The 21,287-nt window shown below is 60.3% G+C and overlaps 1 protein-coding gene across 6 annotated transcripts; it reads right to left on the reverse strand.

The window, feature by feature from the left end:
* Positions 1–1,686: 1,686 nt before the first annotated feature.
* Positions 1,687–21,008, reverse strand: IRF8 (interferon regulatory factor 8). Of its 6 annotated transcripts, none has more exons than XM_032853809.1 (9): positions 20,992–21,008; positions 17,460–17,634; positions 12,730–12,913; positions 10,537–10,625; positions 9,218–9,323; positions 8,108–8,155; positions 3,911–4,297; positions 3,195–3,310; positions 1,687–2,672 (listed from the first exon to the last, which is right to left on the reverse strand). In XM_032853809.1, exons 2-9 carry the CDS (start codon positions 17,631–17,633, stop codon positions 2,496–2,498), a joined length of 1,281 nt encoding a protein of 426 aa, XP_032709700.1. In that variant the 5' UTR covers position 17,634; positions 20,992–21,008; the 3' UTR covers positions 1,687–2,495. The 6 variants fall into 6 exon arrangements, with proteins under 6 accessions (XP_032709700.1, XP_032709699.1, XP_032709703.1 ...); XM_032853808.1 differs by lacking the exon at positions 20,992–21,008 and adding an exon at positions 20,957–20,967; XM_032853812.1 differs by lacking the exon at positions 20,992–21,008 and adding an exon at positions 17,714–17,779 and having other exon boundaries at positions 17,460–17,679.
* Positions 21,009–21,287: the final 279 nt, after the last annotated feature.

A 21,287-nucleotide genomic window follows, 5' to 3' on the forward strand; every position in this document is an offset into this window, starting at 1 on the left:
GGGACGTCCGTCTCCCTGTGGCTGGGGTCTGGGCCCCCCAAAACGGATTTGTCCTGGGTCGTTCAACAGGTACGTCCCATGAAGCCACCACTTCAACGATGACCAGCCTGGGCCCCCCGTGTCCCCGCTAGACCCCCAAGGACCCAGCACAGCGAGCGCCCACATGAATGGAAGGTGCACGTCCCTGTCACGTGCGGCCAACCCAAACGGGGTCCCAGCACCTCCCGGGACAGGGCTGTCTCCACCAACCTCCTCCTCCCTCCGCACCCTTCACACGCCCCTGTCAGCTCGCACTAACCCGCACGGGCCCCCAGACTTTCACAGAACCTAGCATGCCCTGCATTTTGTCCAGAAAGTTCCCTCTGATCTGTAAGCCTCTATTCCTTGTTGCTATTGTTCGGGGGAGGAGTGAACAGCGAGAAAAAAACAAACTCACAGTGCGGCTCATTTTCTTAATTCCCCCTTGGAAGAACCAGGTAAAAAGGAGGAAACATGTTACAGTAACTTAAAACACAGAACATGAATCAGCTTTTTAAAAAGTACTTTAATAAAGAACAAAACAGATCAATACACATTTTAAGTAGATACAAAAATAAATATCCCTTTAGCCCATTCAAGATCTATCCTTTACTGTTTGAGCTAGAGACCAAAACCCGCTGTTCTGATATAATTTCAGAAAACAGATCTGTTCTCCTTAACAATACGATGTCAGCTTTGTTGGCCAAAGAGGAAAAGCCACTTCTGTTAATTTCCCTCGATTTTCGGGTGGATTCAAACACAGCTTGAGGGACCCCCGATGACAAAGTCTTGATACACACGCGAAGCCGGCATCACCTTCACGAAGTGGCCACGGGGAACGTGAACAAGGCTTCTCCGGCTTGGATTTCCAATCAGAGACCCCAGTTATAAGGCTGCCAGATGGGCTAAGTGGGGATGACCCTGTCCCCTGAACCCCAGCTTCTCCCGCTTCACAGGAGTGCACCTTGACAGGTAAGGCCCCTTCCTGCCCTTTCACAGCGAGACTGAGCCAGGGCCGGTGGTGACCCGGCTGGCCAGGAGAAAGGAGGCAAAGCTCCTCCCCACCCCGGCCTGGTGGCCACATAAGCGTGGAGCCGGCTTCCCGGGGCCGCGGCACACACCTGCTTAGCTCACTTGGCGCGCCAACCTCTGCCGGGCCTGGCACATCACCCGGGACACGGAGCAGGGAGAGGCACCCCAACAGAGCGAAATACACTGCCCCCCCCCAGAAAAAAATGTTCAAGTGCTTTTTAATCATAAACATCATTTTAGAGCCATGGTGGAGATGTGCTGTGTGCACAGTGGACGGTCAGCGGGGAGGCTGACCTATCCTCACCCCTCTGAGCGTCTGGGGGTAGTAGATGCGCCTTCTCCGCGAGCAAACAGCCTGAGTGCTCCCGAGGCTGAAACTGGGCCTTCTCCCCCAGGAGTCGCAGCAAAGGGCTCTGGTCAAGAGCAGAACCGGGCACGGCCCGGGGCCACCCCAGACCGCGAGGGGTCCTAGGGAGGGGGAAGGCACTGTCCCTGCCACCACCCACCCTGGGACTGGGGCGCTGCTGACAGGTGGTCGTTACATTCCCAGTCCGCCCGAGCCACGCCCACACGCTCCACAGCCGGCTGGGCTCTGGTTCACGGACTCGAAGGCACAATCAAAATGCTTGCGCAATGTATGGTTACTTTTGCAGTCTGTGGTTTATAGCTCACTTTGTAAGAAAGAAGAAAATTCAAAGCAGTTTACAACAGGACAAGTAAAATGTGTGTATTTTGAAGACCGGTCAAAACTATTTAGAAAGATGAAAAGAGCAAGGGCTCTGGGAATGATTTAATCACAGAAATGAAAACCTAAGCTGCCGGGCAGGAAGGCCCACAGGGAACATTCTGGAACACACCAGGTCCTCTGGCGGGGACGTGCCTGCCGGGGGCAAATCCTAGGCCGCGTGCCCGTCCCCCTAACACACCTGGCGTTTTGCTGTCACCTTTGGAAGCGAGGCTGTTACCTAAGTATTTCTACATCTTATAAACAGGCTTAAAAAGTAAAGACCCTCCACATCGAGTCAAGCGTTGGAAACACGAGTCTATAGCGGTAACACAAGGGAAAGACAAAAGCAGCCTTGTCCCCACCTCTCTTCCTGGAAGCAGTTATGTGCTGGTAAAACTGAAGGCCCAGGCGTGGGCCTATCCCCAGATGCTGAAGGCACCTGCCACGCACGGTAACTGGGGGGTGCGGGAAGCCCACGTCTGAATCCCAGGTCACAGGGACAGCGCCCGGGTTGTCTGGGGCACGTATCCACGCTTAAGAGTCCCGTCGTGCTCCTCCTGCGGGGGCGTCAGCGTCCAGTGCTCGGGGACGCCCCTACTGAACCAGGAGCCCCGCAAAGCGTCCCGCCCCAGTCACGGGCATCTGTACCCTTAAATACTGACAGTAACTGTAGGAACGAGGCGTGAGACGGGGCCGGACGGCGCACCCCCGAGACAGGCTACACCGTGATCTGTTGGTTTTCTCTGAAGAAGGGTCTCTGGTGTGAGGTGCACACGTCTGGAAACATCCGGAAGACCTGGTCCGGCTGGGGCTCCTCGGGAGCCTGCACCAGGGAGCCGCCACCACAGCTCTTGCCGGCCTCCTCCACCAGCTGCCGCACGTACAGCTGCTCGATCTGGAGGGACGGACACAGGTCAGATGTAGGGCTGGGAAGTGTGGTGGGACGGTCTCGCACCCCAGCCAGATTCTCTGACTACTCAGTCCAAAGTGCCCACTGAGAACCTCCCCATGAGCCCCCAGGGAGGCAGAGGCAAGGGAAGAGCAAGTGGTATTCCCGGTCTGCAGTGCTAGCCGCAGCCACTCCAGATTCCACCATTAGAGTTTCATTCCTTTGATTAGATTAAGTAAGGGTCTGAAAAGCCCTACTTTCTCTCTCAGACCTTGAGGCAAATAAACCTTGCTAGAAGGCAGAATCTTGCTAGGAAGTGGGCTCTGACTTAAGGCAGGGGGAGGAAACACAGATCCCGAGAGTCCTGGAGCGTGAGAAGATGACTGAGAGGGAGCAAGAATCCACGAGCCCCACGTGGAGGTCTCCCCGCGGGCCTGCCTCTGCCCACAGGCGGGGTCCCCCAGTCGCTGCTGCCTGTTCTCCAGCCCAGGACAGACAGAGTCCCGAAGAGTGGGCCGGAGAGCTCACCTGCACCAGGATGAGTTTGGAGCGCAGGGGGGTCAGATCCGGAAACTCTTCTCCGAAGCAGAGCACCACCCTGCTGTCCGGGAGCCGGCCCTGGTTGTTATAGAAGTGCTGCAGCTCTGCGGGGACACAGGGCGGGGGAGGGGTCACCACAGCTCCCGGCGCGCTGCCCCTCTCCAACGTGGGCACCCGGGGCTTTCACACCGGAGCTCACACCCCACACCCCACCCCTCTGCAGGCCGTGTCTCCAGCGAAGCCTGCCCCCCATGTCCCACAGAGATCCCAGGCCGGGGGCAGGAGACACAGGCCTGGAGGCTGGAGCTATTTCGAGCGGAGGCACAGACAGCAGAGGGGACAGAGCAGGGAGCCTGACGTTCCAGGAGGAGCACACAGGGCGGGACAGGAACCCCAGGACTCCGTGCACACAAGGTCATCCTGTCTCACAATGTGCACCTCGATCCCTGAGTCCGACCCTGTGGCCTGCGGTGGGATTTTTCTAGAGACCCTGGTCCTCCTACCCGCGCTCAAGAAAGCCGCTGAAGCCGTGCCCTCGCTCGCACATGCGCCGGTCCGGGCCCAGAGAGGCTCCCCGGGACCGCTCAGCCTGAAGGCAGAGCCGGCCAGCAACCCCCCAGCTGCATGCACCCCACGTCTCCCGCTCCCCCAGGCCCAGAGCGCCCCGGGAAGGCTCGGGGCAGCCCGCGGACGGCAGGACCCACCTCGGAAGAACTGGCTGGTGTCGAAGACCTTGACCACCTCGTCGCGCTCCAGCTTGTTGGGCCGGTCCTTGCAGAGCACGGCGTTGCCGCTGCAGAACACGCGGCCCTGGCACAGCCGCTTGACCAGCACGCCCTGGCAGCTGCTGTGCAGCAGGACTCCGCGCTCCAGGTGCCCGAAGAGCTTCCGCGTCACCTGCCGCTGCCGCTCGCTGGGGATGGCGTCCGCCGGCGGGAAGCGCACGAGCTCCAGGCCCTCGGGCCCGTACAGCTTGGCGCCCGGCAGGCCCGGCTGGCCCAGGGACAGGCGGCAGCCCTCGGGGCAGGTGGTGGTGGTCTGGCCCACCAGCTTGCCGCCGTAGTAGAAGCTGATGACCATCTGCGAGAAGGCTGCGGGCGAGGAGGCCCGGTCAGGGGCTGCGGGAAGGGGCGGGGGCCGTCCTTTCCCCCCGGCATGGCTGGGGGCGGGGGGTGTTTAACTTCTCGGGGGCCTCTGGGCCTTCGGGGAAGTTCCTGCGCGCTTCTAGAAACCAGACTTACTAAGGAAACTAATGACTCAATAAAACCACTCAACGCGCTCCAGTCTTCAGCAAGGGTCACCACGACACGGATGATGCAGGAGTTCGGAAAATCGCTCCGCCTCAGGGTCCCGCTGGGACGCTCTCCTGCGAGGTCCTGCACCACAATCCCACGACACCCCACCCACGCCATCCTACGTGCCCCGTAACCGTGGCCTGCTGCCCCACTCCTGACCGACGCCAGTGCTCGATTCGAGTTCAGGCCGGGGCAAACGACGGTGCCACCCTTTCCTTGACAGATGCCATCCCCTCGGGGTTCCGTGGATGTCACATCGGGACTCTCCAAACCCTTCAGCTACAGCTATGCTCAGAGGAGTCTATGGCCCAAGTCAGTCCGCGTTTCTAGCGGTGGCCGTGGCACCCCAGCATCAAGTAAACGGAGAGAGGATTCTGCTTGCAATTTTCTCTCAGGCCCTGATCCCCTGGAGGAGCCCCCGGTGGGCACTGAGGGGTCGTTATCGCCAGCTCCGGACAAACCAGGTCTCTGGGCCTCAGGCAGGGGCAGCCACGGGACCAGAATTTCTAAGTGTGTCTAGTCCTTGGACACCTCCCTCCCCGGATTCTGCTTAAGAATCATTGGCTCAGAGACAACCAGCGGCTCAGCTGGTTGAGCGTCTACCTCCGGCTCGGCTCACAATCCTACAGCTCTGGGATCGACTCCTGCAGCGCCCAGCTCCCTGCTCAGTGGGGCATCTGCTTCTCCCTCTGCCTGCCGCTCCCCCTCCTTGTGCTCTGACAAATCTCTTTAAAAAAGAATTATTTGTTCAATTAAGTACCCCCACTAGCGTTCTCAGGCTCTGTTCTCTCCCGGGGCGGAGCTAAACGGCATTCTGGAATCGCGCCAGGCTGGGAGCGTAGGTGTCCCGGTCCAATCCACGTCCGTGACACGTGGGGACACGGAGGCCCACGTGGGGTCTCCCCGGCGGGAAGCGGCAGCCCCGGCATCCGACCTCAGGTCCTCACCGGCCCGGGGTCCTGTCCTCCCACCCAGCCAGTCTGTAACACCACATCACGCCCTGACACACTCCACAACTCCCTGCAACTCATCCCAGAGGAAGAAACACCCCCTCGGACCCTGTCCCCACGCCGCACCTTCACCCTGTCACTGCCACGGCTGTACTCACACCGGCCCACGGCAGGAGAACTGGCTGCTTCCCAGGGGGCAGCAGACAGGGGCTCCCCACATGCCCGTGTGAGGCTGTCCCCATGCCCCAGGGCAGCATAGCTTGGGCAAGGTTTGGGGGGGCAAGGCCTGAGCCAGAACCATGGCGCCCAACAGGAGCCATGAGGGAAAAGCCACCACCAGGCACGCTACGGGGCTCCGGCTGGCCCCTCCCAAGTCTCAAGGGTCCCCCACCCACCGGAGGACGGCCTCAGCACAGTGACACCGTGGTGATGATGCCGGGAGCACAGACGCCTTGATGTGGGAACTCAGCTGTGTGACCAGGCACAGGTGGCTTCACCACTCTGTGCCTCAGTTTCCCCACCAGCAAAGCAGATGAACAGTGGCACCCACCTCCCTCCCGCGGCCAAGGACGGCGTCAGCTCACGTGTGTGCTCTGCACCCATAAGCACCACAGAAGCAGTTACGACAAGACAAACCCAGGAAACAGGACAACACTGCCTGCGCAGAGGAGACTCTGGGAGCTCTAAGTCCTAATTCCGGGTCTATGTGGTACCCACCAGGGGCCGCTGCTAGTGCACCAGCCCTACCAGCACACAACCTGCCCAGCGGCCCGGGTAAGGAAACAGGTGTAGATGTTATGGTGTCTGTTGGGACGGCGGGACAGCTGCATGGGGCAGACGGGCTTCCCTTGCTCCCCAGCAGGCCAGCCCTACGTCTGCGGTCTGCAGCACGGCGCCCCGCTGTCCGAGCTCAGAACCCGCCCTGACCCCCGAACGTCATGGGCACACTCGAGGCGCACACGGGCAGCCACGGGGGCGTCTGGAGCCACTGGCCCACAGGGACATTGTTAACGCCAATCTGTGGTCACTCTGACCTGGGAAGGTTTCACATAAAAATCTGGACTCCTGATCTCCCCAGAAAAATGGGGCAATCAAGCCTGGTGGCATCTAAAGGCCACAGCATCCAGCACTCCCCACCACCTTTCCCCTGCCCGGTCCCTCATCACCTCGTCCCTGCAGGGCCGAGAACAGGGGACCCCCAGCTTCGACTTATTTATGCAGGTGGGGGGTGAATGGAACCGAGGTCCCAAAGTCCACAACCTCGAGAAGAGTGGGTTCTGGTTTTCCTTGCATGATGCAGAGCTACGGGCTGCTTCTCCCGCTGGGTGCTGGGACTTCTCTGGGGCAACTGAGCACACTGCCTCCTCACCCAGATGCCACTGCCCTGCCCCCAGGAAGCACTGGTCAGCAGACGGCCCGGGCCGCGGCCCAGAGCAGACTAGGTCAGAGGCCTGGCCCTGTGAGCCAGGGCCACTGCCGGGCCTGCAGGAGGCAGCCGGGTGCCTGGCTTTGACCCGGGCCACGGCTTCCCAGCTGGGTGACCATGACCAGCGATTTAACCTCCAAGCCTGGGTTCCCCCAGCTCACACTGCTGCTCTGCAGTGGCACCAGTACTGTGAACAGGGACACTGCTCCTCTGGCATCTTCCTGCCTGGGTGTGAAGCCACCTCCACCACCCTGAACAGCCATCCCATGAGGGCCTTGGTCTGGACACCTCTGGGAGCCCCATCTCCTCCTCTGCACCAAGAGACCTCCGGTCCCCCAGACCCAAGGTCCCGCGGTCCGTCCTGATGAGCCAGGCTGTTTGCTTCCCAGAGAAGTGACAGCTGTTGGGGTAGACACCATCAGTGAGTCCTAATGCAAATCCCAGGGGCCACCGGCAGGACGTCTGAGTCCCCAGCACAAGCAGACAAAAATGTACCAGAGCCCACCTGTGACCATGAGGGGCTGGAACACACACAGGACAGCCCGAGGCCCTACCCCCGCCCTGGGGCCCACGGGCTGTGACCCAGCACTTCTGAGCCTGTGTGTGTGGAGGGGGGGCGTCACAGCACCTCTCGCCAGGTGATGGGAGGTATGAGATGCAGACAGGGGAGTCGCAGCACTGATCCTGGCACCTAGCCAGCCGCCACCATCGTCGCCATCCCCATCATCCCATCATCCCCATCACCACCACCATCTCCATCATCATCACCAAGTATCCTTATCATCATGAACTTGAGTGCAGAAGACAGTTTAAAAAAAAAAAAAGGGCACTCGTGAGACACTGGTGATGCTTAGTGACTGAGGATATCCCTACCGGACACTCTAAAGGACACTCCACTTAATTGTCACCACACTGCAGTGACGTTCGGAGGGGCCCAATCCCTCTGCCTGGGGTCACACACGACGGGCAGAACTGCGCCCGAGCTGGCCCCATGCTCGTTCTCCTGCAGTTACGCAGGAAGAGCTTTTTGGATCGATTTGGCGGCCCAATCGGAGAAGGGCCTCAGGGATGCCAGCCCCTGGCTCGCCCCCACAGTGGAGGAGGAGGAATCGGGGTCCCGACCTCTGACAGCAGATCGGCTCACCCATGGACCCGAGCAGGCCCTCGGAGCTCTGCCTTCTAAGAGCGCCCATGTCGCACCCCGCCAGCCCGGCGCGGAGCAGCCCTTACCTGAATGGTGCGTGTCGTAGGCTGTGTAGCCCGTCACCAGCGGCAAGCCTGCCGGAGAGAGTGAAAAGCAGATTCAGACCCGGTCGTGTGTGCGGAACCAGCCCAAATGCTCCCTCTGCAGAAATCTCTTTAAAAGGCGCCATGGTGTGCTCCTGAATTCCTACCAGAGGCTTCTACTGAATGTGGTAACCCACGTTTCATACCCAGACCTCAGCTCAACCAGCAAAGGGGGAGGAAACGTCCTCTGGGCTGTGGGATTTTTGATGGAGGGTCAGTGCGATGCTCTGGGGCCCCATTTCCCCCCACCCGAAGGCCTCCTCTGAAACAGCACGAGCCTGCGTGCCCACCCCAGGCCTTGTCTCCAGGGGGGTGCCCGGGGTCTGAGCCAGCTTTCCCCAAGGTGCCACAATGCGGGGAGAGGGGGCTCGCCCAGGGTCCCGGAGGCCAAACTGCCACCACCCAGCCTGGCGGCCTCTGAAGCCAGCTGGGCCGCAGTCCCTTCCCAGTGTCCCGCAGGGAAACCGCAGGGGAGAGACTGAGGGAACACACAGCAATCCGTGCGCGCCAAGGGCAGATGGGGGAGGCATCAGGAGCTAATAAATGCATGAATGTCTCCTTCAGCCCGTGACCCCCTGGACACGTGTCCCAGGGACAGTCCTGGTATCTCCATTAGATGCGAGGACGGAGACTTTAAGTTACAAACTCCCCGCTGACCATGGGATTCGAAGCCAGGGCTCCCAGAGAGCGACCGCACGGTCCTGGCCCCGCCCCCCTGCCTCTCTGGCCTCCACTCTGAGGGGGTCTCTGATGTCCTGGGGGAGCGGCTGGCAGGCCCACATGGCAAGCTCGAGTGCGGCCAAAAGCCCCATCTCCCCTCTGGTCTGGGAGGGGTTGGCCACCCCGTCCCAGGATCATAGGCCACAAGCCGACGCCCCCCGGGGGAAGGGCCAGGGCGGGGTCTGGGGCAGGGTCCATGTGCCTTCCTAAGAGGCAGTGGGGAGAGGGGCGAAGTTACCTTCAGTAAAGCAGAGTTCACGGCAATACCAGGACCCCCACCCCCGACGCCGCCATCCCCCACAGCAGGGTGGTCCCCGGAAGGCGGGTCCTCACCTGCGCTGGGCTGCTGCATCCACCACTCCGGGAGCAGCTGGCTCCGGCACGCATCGGGCGGGGAGGGGCTCCGCTTGACGACCCCCATGTAGTCGTCCACAGACGGCTGCGGGAACAGGGCGAGTCAAGAGCCCTGCACTCACTGGGCTTCCAGAGCGGGACTCGGGGGTTGGGACACATGAACGGATTAGACTTAACCAAAAAGCCACACCGTGTGGGGACGCCTAGATCCCAAGCCACAAGGAAAACCTTACTGTGCACCTTGACCGAGCAAGACGCACCCACCGGGATGAGCCTGGGCGGCTGGCCACTGCAGGACCCCCGGTCAGTTTATGGCTTTTTTTGTGAAACTGCCTGTCGCAAAACCAACGGCCAGGTCACCTGGCTGCCCCGATGCGCTAGAGAGGCAGAAGGGTCTGAGACTCCAGCAAACAGTGACGCTGGACAGACTCACGGGACTGAGTGCGTCCTGCCTCCCTCTCCACACCTGGACCGCCGGCTCTGACTCCTGAACGGAGGCCGACGGCTCTCATCAGCAAACCTTGGAAATCTGGGTTTCTCGGGGCCCCGGTGTGCCAACCTGACCGCCTCCCTCTCTGAGCCTGCAGGAAAGCCTTGCAGGGGAAACGGGGTGTCGCTGGAGACGCGAGGCCAGGAATGCAGCCGGTCCGCTGCCAGAGACCACCCCGAAGCCCAGCCGCTGCCGCTCGCACCCAAGCCAGGCCGTCGAGCGGAGGCTCCGCGTGGCCATCTGCACGTTCTCGGGCAGCCGGGCGACTCCTGAAAATCCCGCTGCGGCCACGCGGGCGTCAGGAAGACTGTCGCGCCCACACCGCCTCGCGCCCAGCCAGCTATGCTGGGTCCCCCTGCTAACAGCCCGAGAAGCAGAGGTGCGAGGCGGACGGTGGGACCAGGAAAGGCTGCCTGCAGAGCTGCGGCCGGCATCCGAGACCCCACGGGTTTTGCCGACAGAGACCTCGCCAGTCCTCGGCTCACAGCCCCCGAACGGAGTTTCCGTGCGGTTCTGACAGGCCTGACTACCGCCGCCCAGCGGCAGACTCTAAGGCAGCCGCCTGCGGGCGACAGCACCCTATCCCCGTCGAAAGGACAACCCCAAGCCTGGCAGCGAGTTTCCGTCTTGTTCACTGCAGCCCGTCCAAGAAGCCAAGGGATTCCGCGATGCGTTTTCTAAGACCGCCAGTCAGGACGTTTAAAACAGGGCAAGTCCACAGCTGGCGCGAACATCACTGGCCCAGAGCAGGGAGCTCCGCGGCACCGGGATGCGCTTGGGGATGGAGGGGAAGGGGCTGCCCGCTCACCTCCTTGATGAGCTCGTCGACCTCGGGTCGCCCGCACTCCATCTCGGTGATCTCGCTCACGCAGCCGGGAGTCGCCACGCCTAATTTGCCTGCGAAAAATTGGGCAGACGCGTGACACACGGCCCAGAGCATCGCAGCCATCATCGAGGGCAGAATCAGGGCTGGCTTTTCAGTCTGGGGTTTTTTAATGCTGAGTTCAGCAAAATACAGGTCAGTCGGCGTCTTCGCTGGTTTGGAAGAAGCCCAGAAACGATCGCCCGTGCTGCCTCAGCCGTCCGATCGTCCGGGTCAAAGGGAGAAGTCGGCGGTTGTCTGTAACACTCAGAGGGCCAGGACGGCCGTGTGGCTCGTCCCCGTTGGCCGAGAAGGAGCGCGAGCGCCCATCAGACGCACTTCCCACCAGGCACTCACCACCCATCTGGGGCACATCTATAAGCCAGGCTGTTTGAAGACACTCGCAGATTTCCTGGCACGATGTGTGCGCAGATTGGAGTCATTTTTTAAAGTTAATTGACAGGAAATGTCTCTGTGGCTTTTCCAAATACACAGCGCGCATCTGTGCACACACCAGGCGTGCACGCACGGCGTACTGGAGGGCGGGCCCCACCAGGCACGGCCTCCAGGCCCTGGGGGCCCCATAGCAAGCCCCCACCCCAGGCTCACTCCCGCCCCACACTCACCCCTACCCCTGGGCCAGAGATCTGCCGGCTGTTTCCTATAACCAACAGGCTCCTAACTGACCTTCGCTCCATCCCAGCTGAATCCAGACTCTACTTGGAGACTCAAGGACTGGCTAGAAGCTGCGGATGGGGGAAGTAGAGGGAAGTACGAGGTAGAGGGGGCCCCCCAGTGAAGCCTGCAAACCACTGAAGTACGGAGCAGAGTGGGTCCATTTAGACACTATGCAAATGCAGCGTCCCCCGCCCCCTGAGAACCGACTCCTTCTGTAACCCCCACCGGGGCAGGTGATGCTGGCTGCACCCCACGATAGAAACAAGCTGGGCTCACCTGCCAGGTCAAGCTTGGCTGAGCCGGGGCGGGGGGGCAAAGAAGTCACACTTCTCCGTTCCCTCAAACCACAGCTCATTTGGGGCTGATGAAAATTATCCAGAACTTGGACGTTAAGAGGGAAAGATGCATGCCTAGCCTTTCCGAGGCCTCCCAGAGCAATACCGGCAAGGCCTCCCTGTCACGGTCAAGGTCTCAGTCTCCCAGTCAAGGTCGAGGCCTCCCTGTCAAGGTCGTCAGACTCTCCAAGGGAAGGCCGGTCTGACTTACTGCTGATGGCCGACTCAGCCATGTTCGGTGCTAACTTACACACCGTGAAGCTACAAACTCCCAAAACTAGGGTTGCCCACTGGGGACGGAACATCCAGTGGCTGGGCTCGCGGACCAAGTACCACCCGAGCCTCACAGTCTCCGTCCCACGGTCCCTGTCCTGTGCTGGCTCCCCTGGGGAGGAGTTTAATGACTCTGGCCCAGGCTCACCATAGATTTGGGATCGCCACAACTTTAACTTAAATTCTCTGTCAACAGTGTCAAGCCTCCCCCAGTGGGCAGAGCTCGGACTCGGAAGGTGTGTACAGCCCAGGAGAGCGTCTGAGCGCTCACTTTCCTTCAGGATCCAGGCACCAGTCACTCCGGAATCACCGCTTCCAGAGCCCCCCAGTAACCCTCAGGCTCTAGCCGGGTGCCGAGGCGTCTGGGATCTCCAACAACAAAGCCAACGGCGCCATCATCCCCCAGAGCATTCAGGAACGTGACCCTCCGCCTGCCTGCGTCCACCTGACTGTCCCCTGGCCTCCTCTAGGCCTTGTTAGAAAACAGAAGGAACCGCTCCTTCACGCTGCTGCCCAGGCCACTCGCCCCTGCCCGGCCCCATGACCGCGCCCCAAGGAGGCCCCACTGTCAGCTCCCGAGCTGACGGCAGTGAGCAGCAGGCGGCCCGACCTCCCCACCCTTTCCTCCCACGGGCGCTACCTCCCCCCAAGTGGAAACTGCCACGTGGCCAGCGGACGGCGGCCGAGGTCAAGGGGAAGCGCTCTCAGGATCTGCTGGCGCAGGCGAGAGGACAGTGGGCTGAGCCGCAACCACTCGCCCAGATGTGCCCCCACCCAGCACCCAGGCTCTCCGGCGGGGGGGCTACGGGCCGGGTGGCCTCTGCGGGGCCCTGCGCCCGTCCTGGATAGTTACATTTTTGCTCCTCCTCGGGCACGATGCGGTACACTTTGTAGGGCTCAGAAATGTCCAGCTGGGACCGGTCTGTCACTTCCTCAAAATCTGGGCTCTTGTTCAAGGCGCAGCGGAGCCTCGTCTTCCAAGTGGCCGGCTCGGCTTTGTCCCCTTCCTTGAACTTGCCTTTGAAAACCGCCCAGGCCTGAAGGAGCAGAAAGCAGCACATGAAAGAGGCGGCCAGCCCTGCCCCAGCCCGACCACTGACACCCACAGCCACAGTCAGGGCCCGTGCAGATCTCGCTGTCCTGACAGCCACCTCTGGCCATCAGCTCGCACTCAGGGCATCTGGGGACCTTAGGGACCCGTGGACCTCCGTCTTGAAAAGACAAGGCCAGGAAGGGCCCCTCCCCAACCAGGACCACCCAAGGGAACCAGAATGCAGGGAACCAGAATGCGGCCCCTGCCGGTGGCTCCTCCCCACACACTTCTTGGATCTGCCTCTTGGCGAATCCTTCCCGGGACCAGGAGGGGCCTGAGGTCAGCGAGCGCAAAGAGGAAGTCGCACATGGTTTCACTAGAATGTTCAAAACAAAGAACAATTTGTTGCTTTTTCAAATCAACCCCTAGCCAAAATTTAGCATGAAAAGGGAACATTTGCAAGAAGTCTGAATGTGGTCATACACTGCCCTGCTACTTTTAATAGAAATTTTGCTTTGCATTTTGGCATTCTAACCCTCCCGGCCCCAGCCACAGCCCCAGGGCCCTGCTTAAAAGGCAACAAACTGTTTTCTGTCTCGGCTGGTTCTCCACAGCTGTTCCTGACCTCTCCAAACCTGACGGTCCTCTCAACCAGGACCAGAGCTCCAAGCTGGAAACCTGCAAAAGCTACAACACGGAAGGGGGCAGGACTGAAGAAAAATCCAGGTGACCACGTGGACAGGCAGTTTCAAGATTCTGAAACTGGAATCCACACACACCAACGATGGGGTCAGGGCTATCGGGTGAAAACCTTTGGTCTCTGGCAAAATCAGAGCCACCTGCCAGCCTCCGTCAATGTGAGGTCTGGAGGGAACCCTCAGCCCGACTCAGGAAGACGCCAGTCTTCTCAGGGTGACCTGGTCAGGGCTGAGACACCACGGTCCCTATGGTCAGCCCCATGGAGTTCCCCACAGCAAGGGTCCTCAAGGTCAATGACTACAACTGTGCCCTGGGAACTGGTGAGAGGCAGATCCTTGGGGCCCATCCCCAGGGAGTCCCCTTGAGTAAGGGGGTGCTTAGTCTGGGAACCCGCATCTTCAGCCAGCATCCCAGTGACCACCGTCCGGTGACCCAAGGTGACCAGGGGGCCACACGGGCAGAACTCCGTGACACACCCCCCACCCCTGGCAAAAGACCTCACAGCTTCTCTGTTGAGGCCCTGAGCTCAGATGGCGCCGCAGCCGGAGGCGAACGGAAGAAAGTTCCTCATGGGGCACGCGAGCGTCACCCCCTTCTCCGACGCAGACACAAAGTCCCCTCTCACGGGAACGGTGTCCCATCCCTCCTAATCATTCAGTGTTTTATTAACAGCATCGCAGACCGGGCTGGGATTCGCTTTTCTCAAGGAAGGCAAACCCCTCACAACTTCAACAGTAATTTCCGCTTTTCACACCGTTAAATCCGAGTTTCCCCACTTGGGCATTACTGCTGTGTGCAGCTGGAGGGTACTCGGGGTGGACGCCGTCCTGTGTGGGACCGAATGTCTAAGAGCATCCTGGCCTTGACCCACAGAGCCCCGGCCATGACAATGGGCACTTTCCCCAGACCCGGCCAAGGGTACCCCGGAGAGGCAAGGAGCCAACGAGCCAACACACCCCCTGCCCCGGCCCTGCCGCAAAGCCCTGGTGAATCCGCGTTACAGGCAGCGCTCGATGTGCGGGCTTCGGGCAACGTTAGGACCTGCCAGTTTTCTGCAGGGCCTATGTCCTACCCCACATGCCAGGCTCACACTCACCCGGCCCGCCAGGAGATCCTGGCGCAAAGTGGGGTGCTCAGTCGGGGGCGCCCCAGTGGGCTTCAGAGGTACCTCGCTCCCGGTCCTGCCCCGAGCCTCTCGGGCTCTCCGGCTGGCTCTGAAACATCGGCTTAGCTGGGAGCTCTCGGGACCCTTCCGCAGCCTCGAGTGGAGCCATTCGGAGGCCCGGGGCAGTCTGCGCCCCACACGGCGGCCGCCCGCGTGCCCCAGGGAACCGGGGAGCACAAACTCTTCCCAATTCGATGTTACAGTCTCGTCTTGTGTTTTAAAAATCAAACGCTTTTTTTTTTTCCCCTCGATGGCCTACTGCATTTGAACTATCTGTGCTACGAAGTCCGTTCTAGGTCATTTACCCCGTCACAGAGCTGCTCAGAGAAACGACCCTCAGCTTCACCAAATGCTTTTCTAAAAACAAGCATGAGCGGACAGGAGCGCCTCGGGACACTCAAAGACAGAATGTGCTGGGCCTTTTCCGATCCCGTCTCTGGCCTACCCCACGGGGCCGGCCACACAATCACAGCCGCACACCGTGAAGAATTCTCTGGATAAATGGCTTCACGCTCCACGGAAAGGTTTTCTTTGAGTGTCCCCAACAGGAGGTTCTCTAGTTACCCAGAAAACCTGTGAACCTTTCACCTTGTGCAGGTGCGTCTGGGCGCTGCAGGGAGACGCACTTGGAGGCTGGGCCCGGCTGGTGGGGTCCCTCCCTGTTTCTGACCAGCGGGCCGTCCTCCCGGGGGCCACCAGCCCCGAGGGGCCCCCACATCCCCCTCCCACCCCACTCCTGCTGAGATTGTGGGTCCTCTCAGATTGCCACACTGGGCGACTGCGTAACGAACGGAAGCATTGGGGGCCTTGCACATTCTTCTCGCCACTGTTGAAATGGCCATGAAGCACATTGCATAAGACGTATAAATCTGGAACTTTATTTCATTACCCCCAGAGCCTAGGCTGAAACAGGGAGCAAAGTGCAGGGAGAGGCCTTGCATGGCCACCAGGAGACACAGCCAAGGACATGCGGCCCACTGGTCTGATGTTCCCCCCACCCCCAAGAGGTCTCAGTGACGGTCACCCGGAACCCGGGCCCTCAGCACCCCAGGCATCCACCTAAACCTGCTTGTCCTCCCCACAGTCAGCAATGCTCACAGGCCTCCGTGGGGAGGGGGAGACGCTGCGGGGTTGAGGGGTGCTGCCAGACATGCTCCCATGCCCAGGGCGGCCCCACAAGCAGATACATCTGGCCTGAGAGGTCAACAGTGCCAAAGGTGAGGAGCTCTGGTCTGCAGCCATCCACGACCCAGAATTCCCGGCAGAACTAGCAGACCCTGGGCCCCGTGACATTTAGCTGGGTCTTTCCCCAGAGAGTTGGCAGGAAGCCTAAGGCAAAGCCCTCTACGGGCGAGGAGTCCTCAGCGGCAAGGGTGGTGAGACAAAGGATCTCCTCCGGTGGGGAGAAATGAGGACACCAGGGCTACCCGGGGTCCTGGAAGGCGAGACAGGGCAAACCATCCACGTGGGCCCACTTTCTGGACGAGAGCCAGTAACTGACCGTAGTTTCCCAAAGAGATCTGGGAGCCCGGATCAGAGATGGAACAGAAGTGTGGAAACGTGGAGCCCCACCACCACCGCCACAGAGAACCCGAGGGCCGACCCGCCCCTGAAGCTGGCTGTGACCTGCATGTGCCCCGCTCCGGGGCCAAGGCACGGTCTTCTGTCATTTCTGTTCGGCTGCCAGAACAGCATCCCGGGCTGCCCTGGGGTCCCACAGGCCTGTGCTCCTGCCCTCCCCTCAGTCTGGGGTCCTATTCCCATCCCTCCACAATTCCGCCTGCCCGCCCTCCCATCCCTGGACCCCAGATGCCCACAGAACAGGGTGAGGGGGCGGGGGCTCTGAGTAAGCCACCTGGGCTGCATCCCACTGCCGACCCCCTTGACCTCAGGATCCAAATCTCCCAGGGCGGGCCTGCATCCCTCAACTCTCAGAGAAGCCTGCAGGGGACGACGACCCACAGGGGACCCTGAGAGCCCAGCTGCGCTGCCCTGGCTCTGTGGCCCAAGAGCTGGGAGACCTTGGACAAGTCACTTCTCCTCTTGGGGCCTCCACGGAAGAGGAGGAGAAGCGCATACTGGATGGGACTGTGCGGAAGGACAAACCGACCTGCGGGGTGGGCTGGGCACAAGCAAGCCTCTCCACACTTGGGTACTTCTTGTGTGCAGGGGAAGGAAGACTATTTTTAGAACCTGCTGCAGGTTTGGGGCACCCCACATGACCCGGCCCCGGAAGCAACGACAGATGGTGTCTCTGTCATCTGAGCTGACCCTCCACTGTCAGGCAGAAGTAAGAACATGGAAAGAACCAAGACTTACACCCTTCCTAGAATTCGTAATGGAAGTGAGACGGGAGCCCAGGGGATAAGGTTTCAGTCTCGGGGCCCTGAAGACTGCTCGCTCCCCAACTGTTACTTCTTGTGCGGAAGAAATGGGGAAAGTGCCCTCCATCTCCCCATCGGGAATAAGCCAACAACATCCCACTGACCTCCAAGAGACAAGGACACACAAGAGATGTGAACAGCCTGCGACCTCGTCTGTGGGAGACCCACTCAGCACCTGATCAACGTGTGTTCTGAAAAACTAGAATTATTTTCAAGACAACGAGAACGAGGCCCCTCAACACCCACACGGGCCTGGAGGAAGACGGACCACCCGGCCGAGGGGAGGGAGTTCAAGTCCGCACCTTAAAGATGGACGCGTCCACTTCCTGGTTGTAATCCTGCTTGCCCGCGTGCTTCCAGGGGATCCGGAACATGCTCTTCTGGTCGCTCTCCCAGATCAGCCCTGGGTACATGCCGCTGTCGATCTGCTCGATCAGCCACTGCCGGAGCCTCCGGCCACCATTTCGGTCACACATCCTGGGACAGAAAAGCGCACGTTCAGTGACATTACAGACACCGCCGCACAAATCCTAGCACCCCGCGGGCGCGAGAGCCGGGAAATGGGCAGCTGCCCCGCCCCAGGTGTCGGTGCTTCCCGAGGTTTCGGCAGGTGCCCCTTCCAGCCGTCCCCCGCTCCGTCTCGGGCAAACACAGCCCCAGGGAAGGGCACCTTCCATCTTGAGCACGGGATGGGGAATCATCGCCTTCACGTGTCCAGGCCCTTGAACGAGCAGCTCATCACGCAGAGAGCCAATCCCCTGACTTGATGTCCAACGGGACAGCATTTGTTAACAAACAGAACATCTGTGCGCTCCAGAAAAGAAGGGATGCCCAGAGCCATCCCTCCTGGACCGCTGCTTCTCAGACGGGTTACTGACAAGAGCGAGAATCTGGGAATGAGACCGAGCTGGGGTCCCATGTGAGTCCCACCATCTCCCGGCGGGGGGCCCCTGAGTCATGCTTTCGGCGTGGCATGCCCCGGGAGAACCACCAGCCCTCGGCGTCTCTGGGGGAGGGCTCAGAGGAGGCACTTGCGGCCACGCCTAGACCTTAGAAGGTCCTCTCTAAACAACAGATGTCATCCTGACTGTCCTCCTCGGGAAGGAACAAAAGCAAGGAAACCAACCGCAACGGGGGAACAGAGTGAGGTCGGCCAGGCTGTGCTCTTCCAGAAGGCACCAGAATTTGGGGACATCGCCAGGGTGCCCAAAGACATCCTCTGGAAGAGCGTTCCTGCCAGAACAGGGAGCGTTCCCAACAGCAGACGGAGAAAGAACCACCAAGCCGTATCGACACACAGCCCGCGTTTACAAGAACAGGGCTGGAAATCCCCTCAACAGTTGGGCAAACGCCCACCAAAAAAAAAAAAAAAAGGCATTTCTACTCTTCTGATTAAAATGTGACCTCTTTGGGCAAACAGGTTTGAAACCATCAGTAGTGACAAGACATAATGTCCCCAAGAATACAGTCACATCCAGAGCCCTGCTGGTCCATAAAGCAAGAAGGGTGCGACTTGGAAACCAGCCACCCTCCACGTGGCTGTGGGATCAGAAAGGGGGTCCAGGTCCTGGGGGGAAGGTGAGTCCCGAGTGCCGACTGTGACTTTTCTATGCCCACCAGTGGGTGTAAAAGGGGTGACGTGGGTGGAATTAGGAATTGGACTTGAATTTGGAAACTGAAGACCCGGCAAAGGCTTTTCTCCCACATGACCTCAGGAAAACCACCTGAGGTGCTCTGAGGCTCTCCTCATAAGCCAAGTGAATGAACTATACGTCACAGGCAGCCCACAATTCCAAAACAGTCCCCTGTGCTTCTAAATAAGAAGGTAAAGATTTAGGAGGGACACCTAGGGAGAGAAAAGAAACCCCACCACCAAGCACCCCCCAGAAAGTAACCTAGCACAGTCCTGGTTCCTACAGATCCTTTTGAGTTGGGGGGAGACCGCCTCGCTGGAGGAGTACGCCGTGTGCGCCGGAGGAAGGCAAGAGGGCCCTGAACACAACAGGAGGGCTGGTGGCTGCAGATCTGACAATTCTGTGAAACGTGCCCACTCATCAGGACTCGGCTCATCCCCTTAGTACAAGGGTCACAAACCAGACTCCACGCTCCGGGAGCCTCCCGAAAAGGAAAAGCAAGACTTTTTTTTTGGATGGGCGGCTTTTCTAGAAAGTGGGTCAACACCTTCTTATCAAGATTTCTGATGGACTTGGGGCACCTGGGGGGGCTCAGAGGGTTGACGGCCTTCGGCTCAGGTCATGGCCTCAGGGTCCGGGGATCGAGCCCCGCATTGGGCTCCCTGCTCAGTGGGGAGCCTGCTTATCCCTCTCCATCTGTGATCTCTCTCGCTCCTGCTCTCTCTCAAATAAATAAATAAAATCTTAAAAGAAAAAAAAAAAAGATTTCTGATAGATTCATAGCCCCCAGCATTGTTAAGGATAATGGTCTTGGTGATTTATAAGGACAGGAAAGGAGAAAAGAAGGTTTCGAGAGGGGTCAGTGAGAGGAAGAGTGAAACACAGAACGTGAAAACAGGACAACACTTCGGACACCATCTAACGTGGCCTCCTTGCCGACCAGAAGAAACACGGAAGCCCAGGAGGGCACCCGGACTCCCAGGCACCCCGGCACGCTCTCACTGTGCTCACTTGCAGAAAAAAGCTAAGACAACGTTACCGGATCTGAGCACATGGACAGCCCCCCACCAGACTTCAGAGATCACCGCCTCAGACTCTAAGTGGCAACACAGGCCTAAGATTCTAGTCCCCGATGGCCCACAATGATTTATGGAATGCTAACGCATTAATCCCAACAAATGTCAAGCCCGAAAAAAATTCAGAAGCCCGGTCACATGTGTATAACTTCCTCTTCCTTGATTTTTAGATAATCATTCTCTTTCTGGGCCAAGTCCCAGCTGGAGCTAATCTGCATCTCAATAAATAGGACCCGGGGCTCAGGCTTCCCAGGCGAGAGGTGATAAGAGGCTGCAATGGCCCCACCCAGGCCGGATTCCAGGATGTGCCCAGGCGGTGGTGCCCGACTCACCTTCCACACCTCTCCCACCGGCTAGCCGCCGGCACCTCCCCCACCCCCAGGCTACCAGCTTCCACGCCGTTTGCCACTACGGCTCCAGCCTTTCCAGGATGACCGAGCCACTCCCAGTTCTTTTCTTGGGAAGAACCTGCCATAATCCCAAAGGACAGGCTCAGAACCTGCAAGTCTGGTCCAGCTCCTAACTTAGGTTTAAAAGACAAAAAAGTGTGTTATATCCGCCCACAGGCCTAAATTCCGGAACATTCGCTGTCTCGTTCCCATTCACATGCACCCCACAGCCCCGGGGAAGCAGCAAATCTCACCCCGTGAGGTCCCCCTTGCGCTGGGGTGCCCTGTGCACCCCGATGCTGTGAGCGTGAGCCCCACACAGCCAGGGCCTTCTTGCCAGGCAGCCAAGGGCCTCTAAGCCCCGCAGAAATCGCCGTCGTCAGGCCTAAGAGCACGCCTGCGCCCCGCCAGCCCGCGCGCCCCCCCGACGGCCACCGCGCAGCCCCTCGGTCGTGACGCTCGGAGCCGACCGGGGGCAGCAGGGCTTGGGCAGGACCGGGGAGCAGGTCTTGCACCGGAGGCACCACCAGGCCACTCCCAGGTCTTCAGTGCAAGCCCGACGCCTTGGTCCATCCCAGCCCGTGGGGACCCGCCGCCCCGTGCTCAGCGACTGGACTTTGGGTCTGAGCTCGGGAGGAAGCGCGGGTGAGGAGGGACGGAGCCGGCCGGGCCGCTGCCCACCCGCCGCCGGGCAGCCTACCTGCCGCCGCGCGCGCGCCCGAGCTCGCCGCCCGCCTTCGGCGCCGCCGCCCGCGTTCCCACGCCGGCTGCCGCGCTCTGGGGATGCGGCCGCCGGCTCCGCGGCGGCGCGGGTCTAGGGCTGGGGGCGGGGTCTGGGGCGGGGCCTGCGTGCGGAGCGGCGGCCGCAAGGGCCAATGGGCGCGGGAGGGCCGCCGGATCCGACCAACGGGCGCGAGCGCGCCGCCAGCACCACCCAATGGGCGCGGCCCGCCCGGCCCGCCTTCTTCGAAGCGCTTGGCTTTCCGAGAAATCACTTTGCGCAGAGGCGGCCGCTGACGGCCGGGGGCCCT

The sequence above is a fragment of the Lontra canadensis genome, unplaced genomic scaffold (assembly GCF_010015895.1).
Source record: "Lontra canadensis isolate GAN:19392208 unplaced genomic scaffold, GSC_riverotter_1.0 scaffold8, whole genome shotgun sequence".
In the NCBI taxonomy this organism is placed as follows: Eukaryota; Metazoa; Chordata; class Mammalia; order Carnivora; family Mustelidae; genus Lontra; species Lontra canadensis.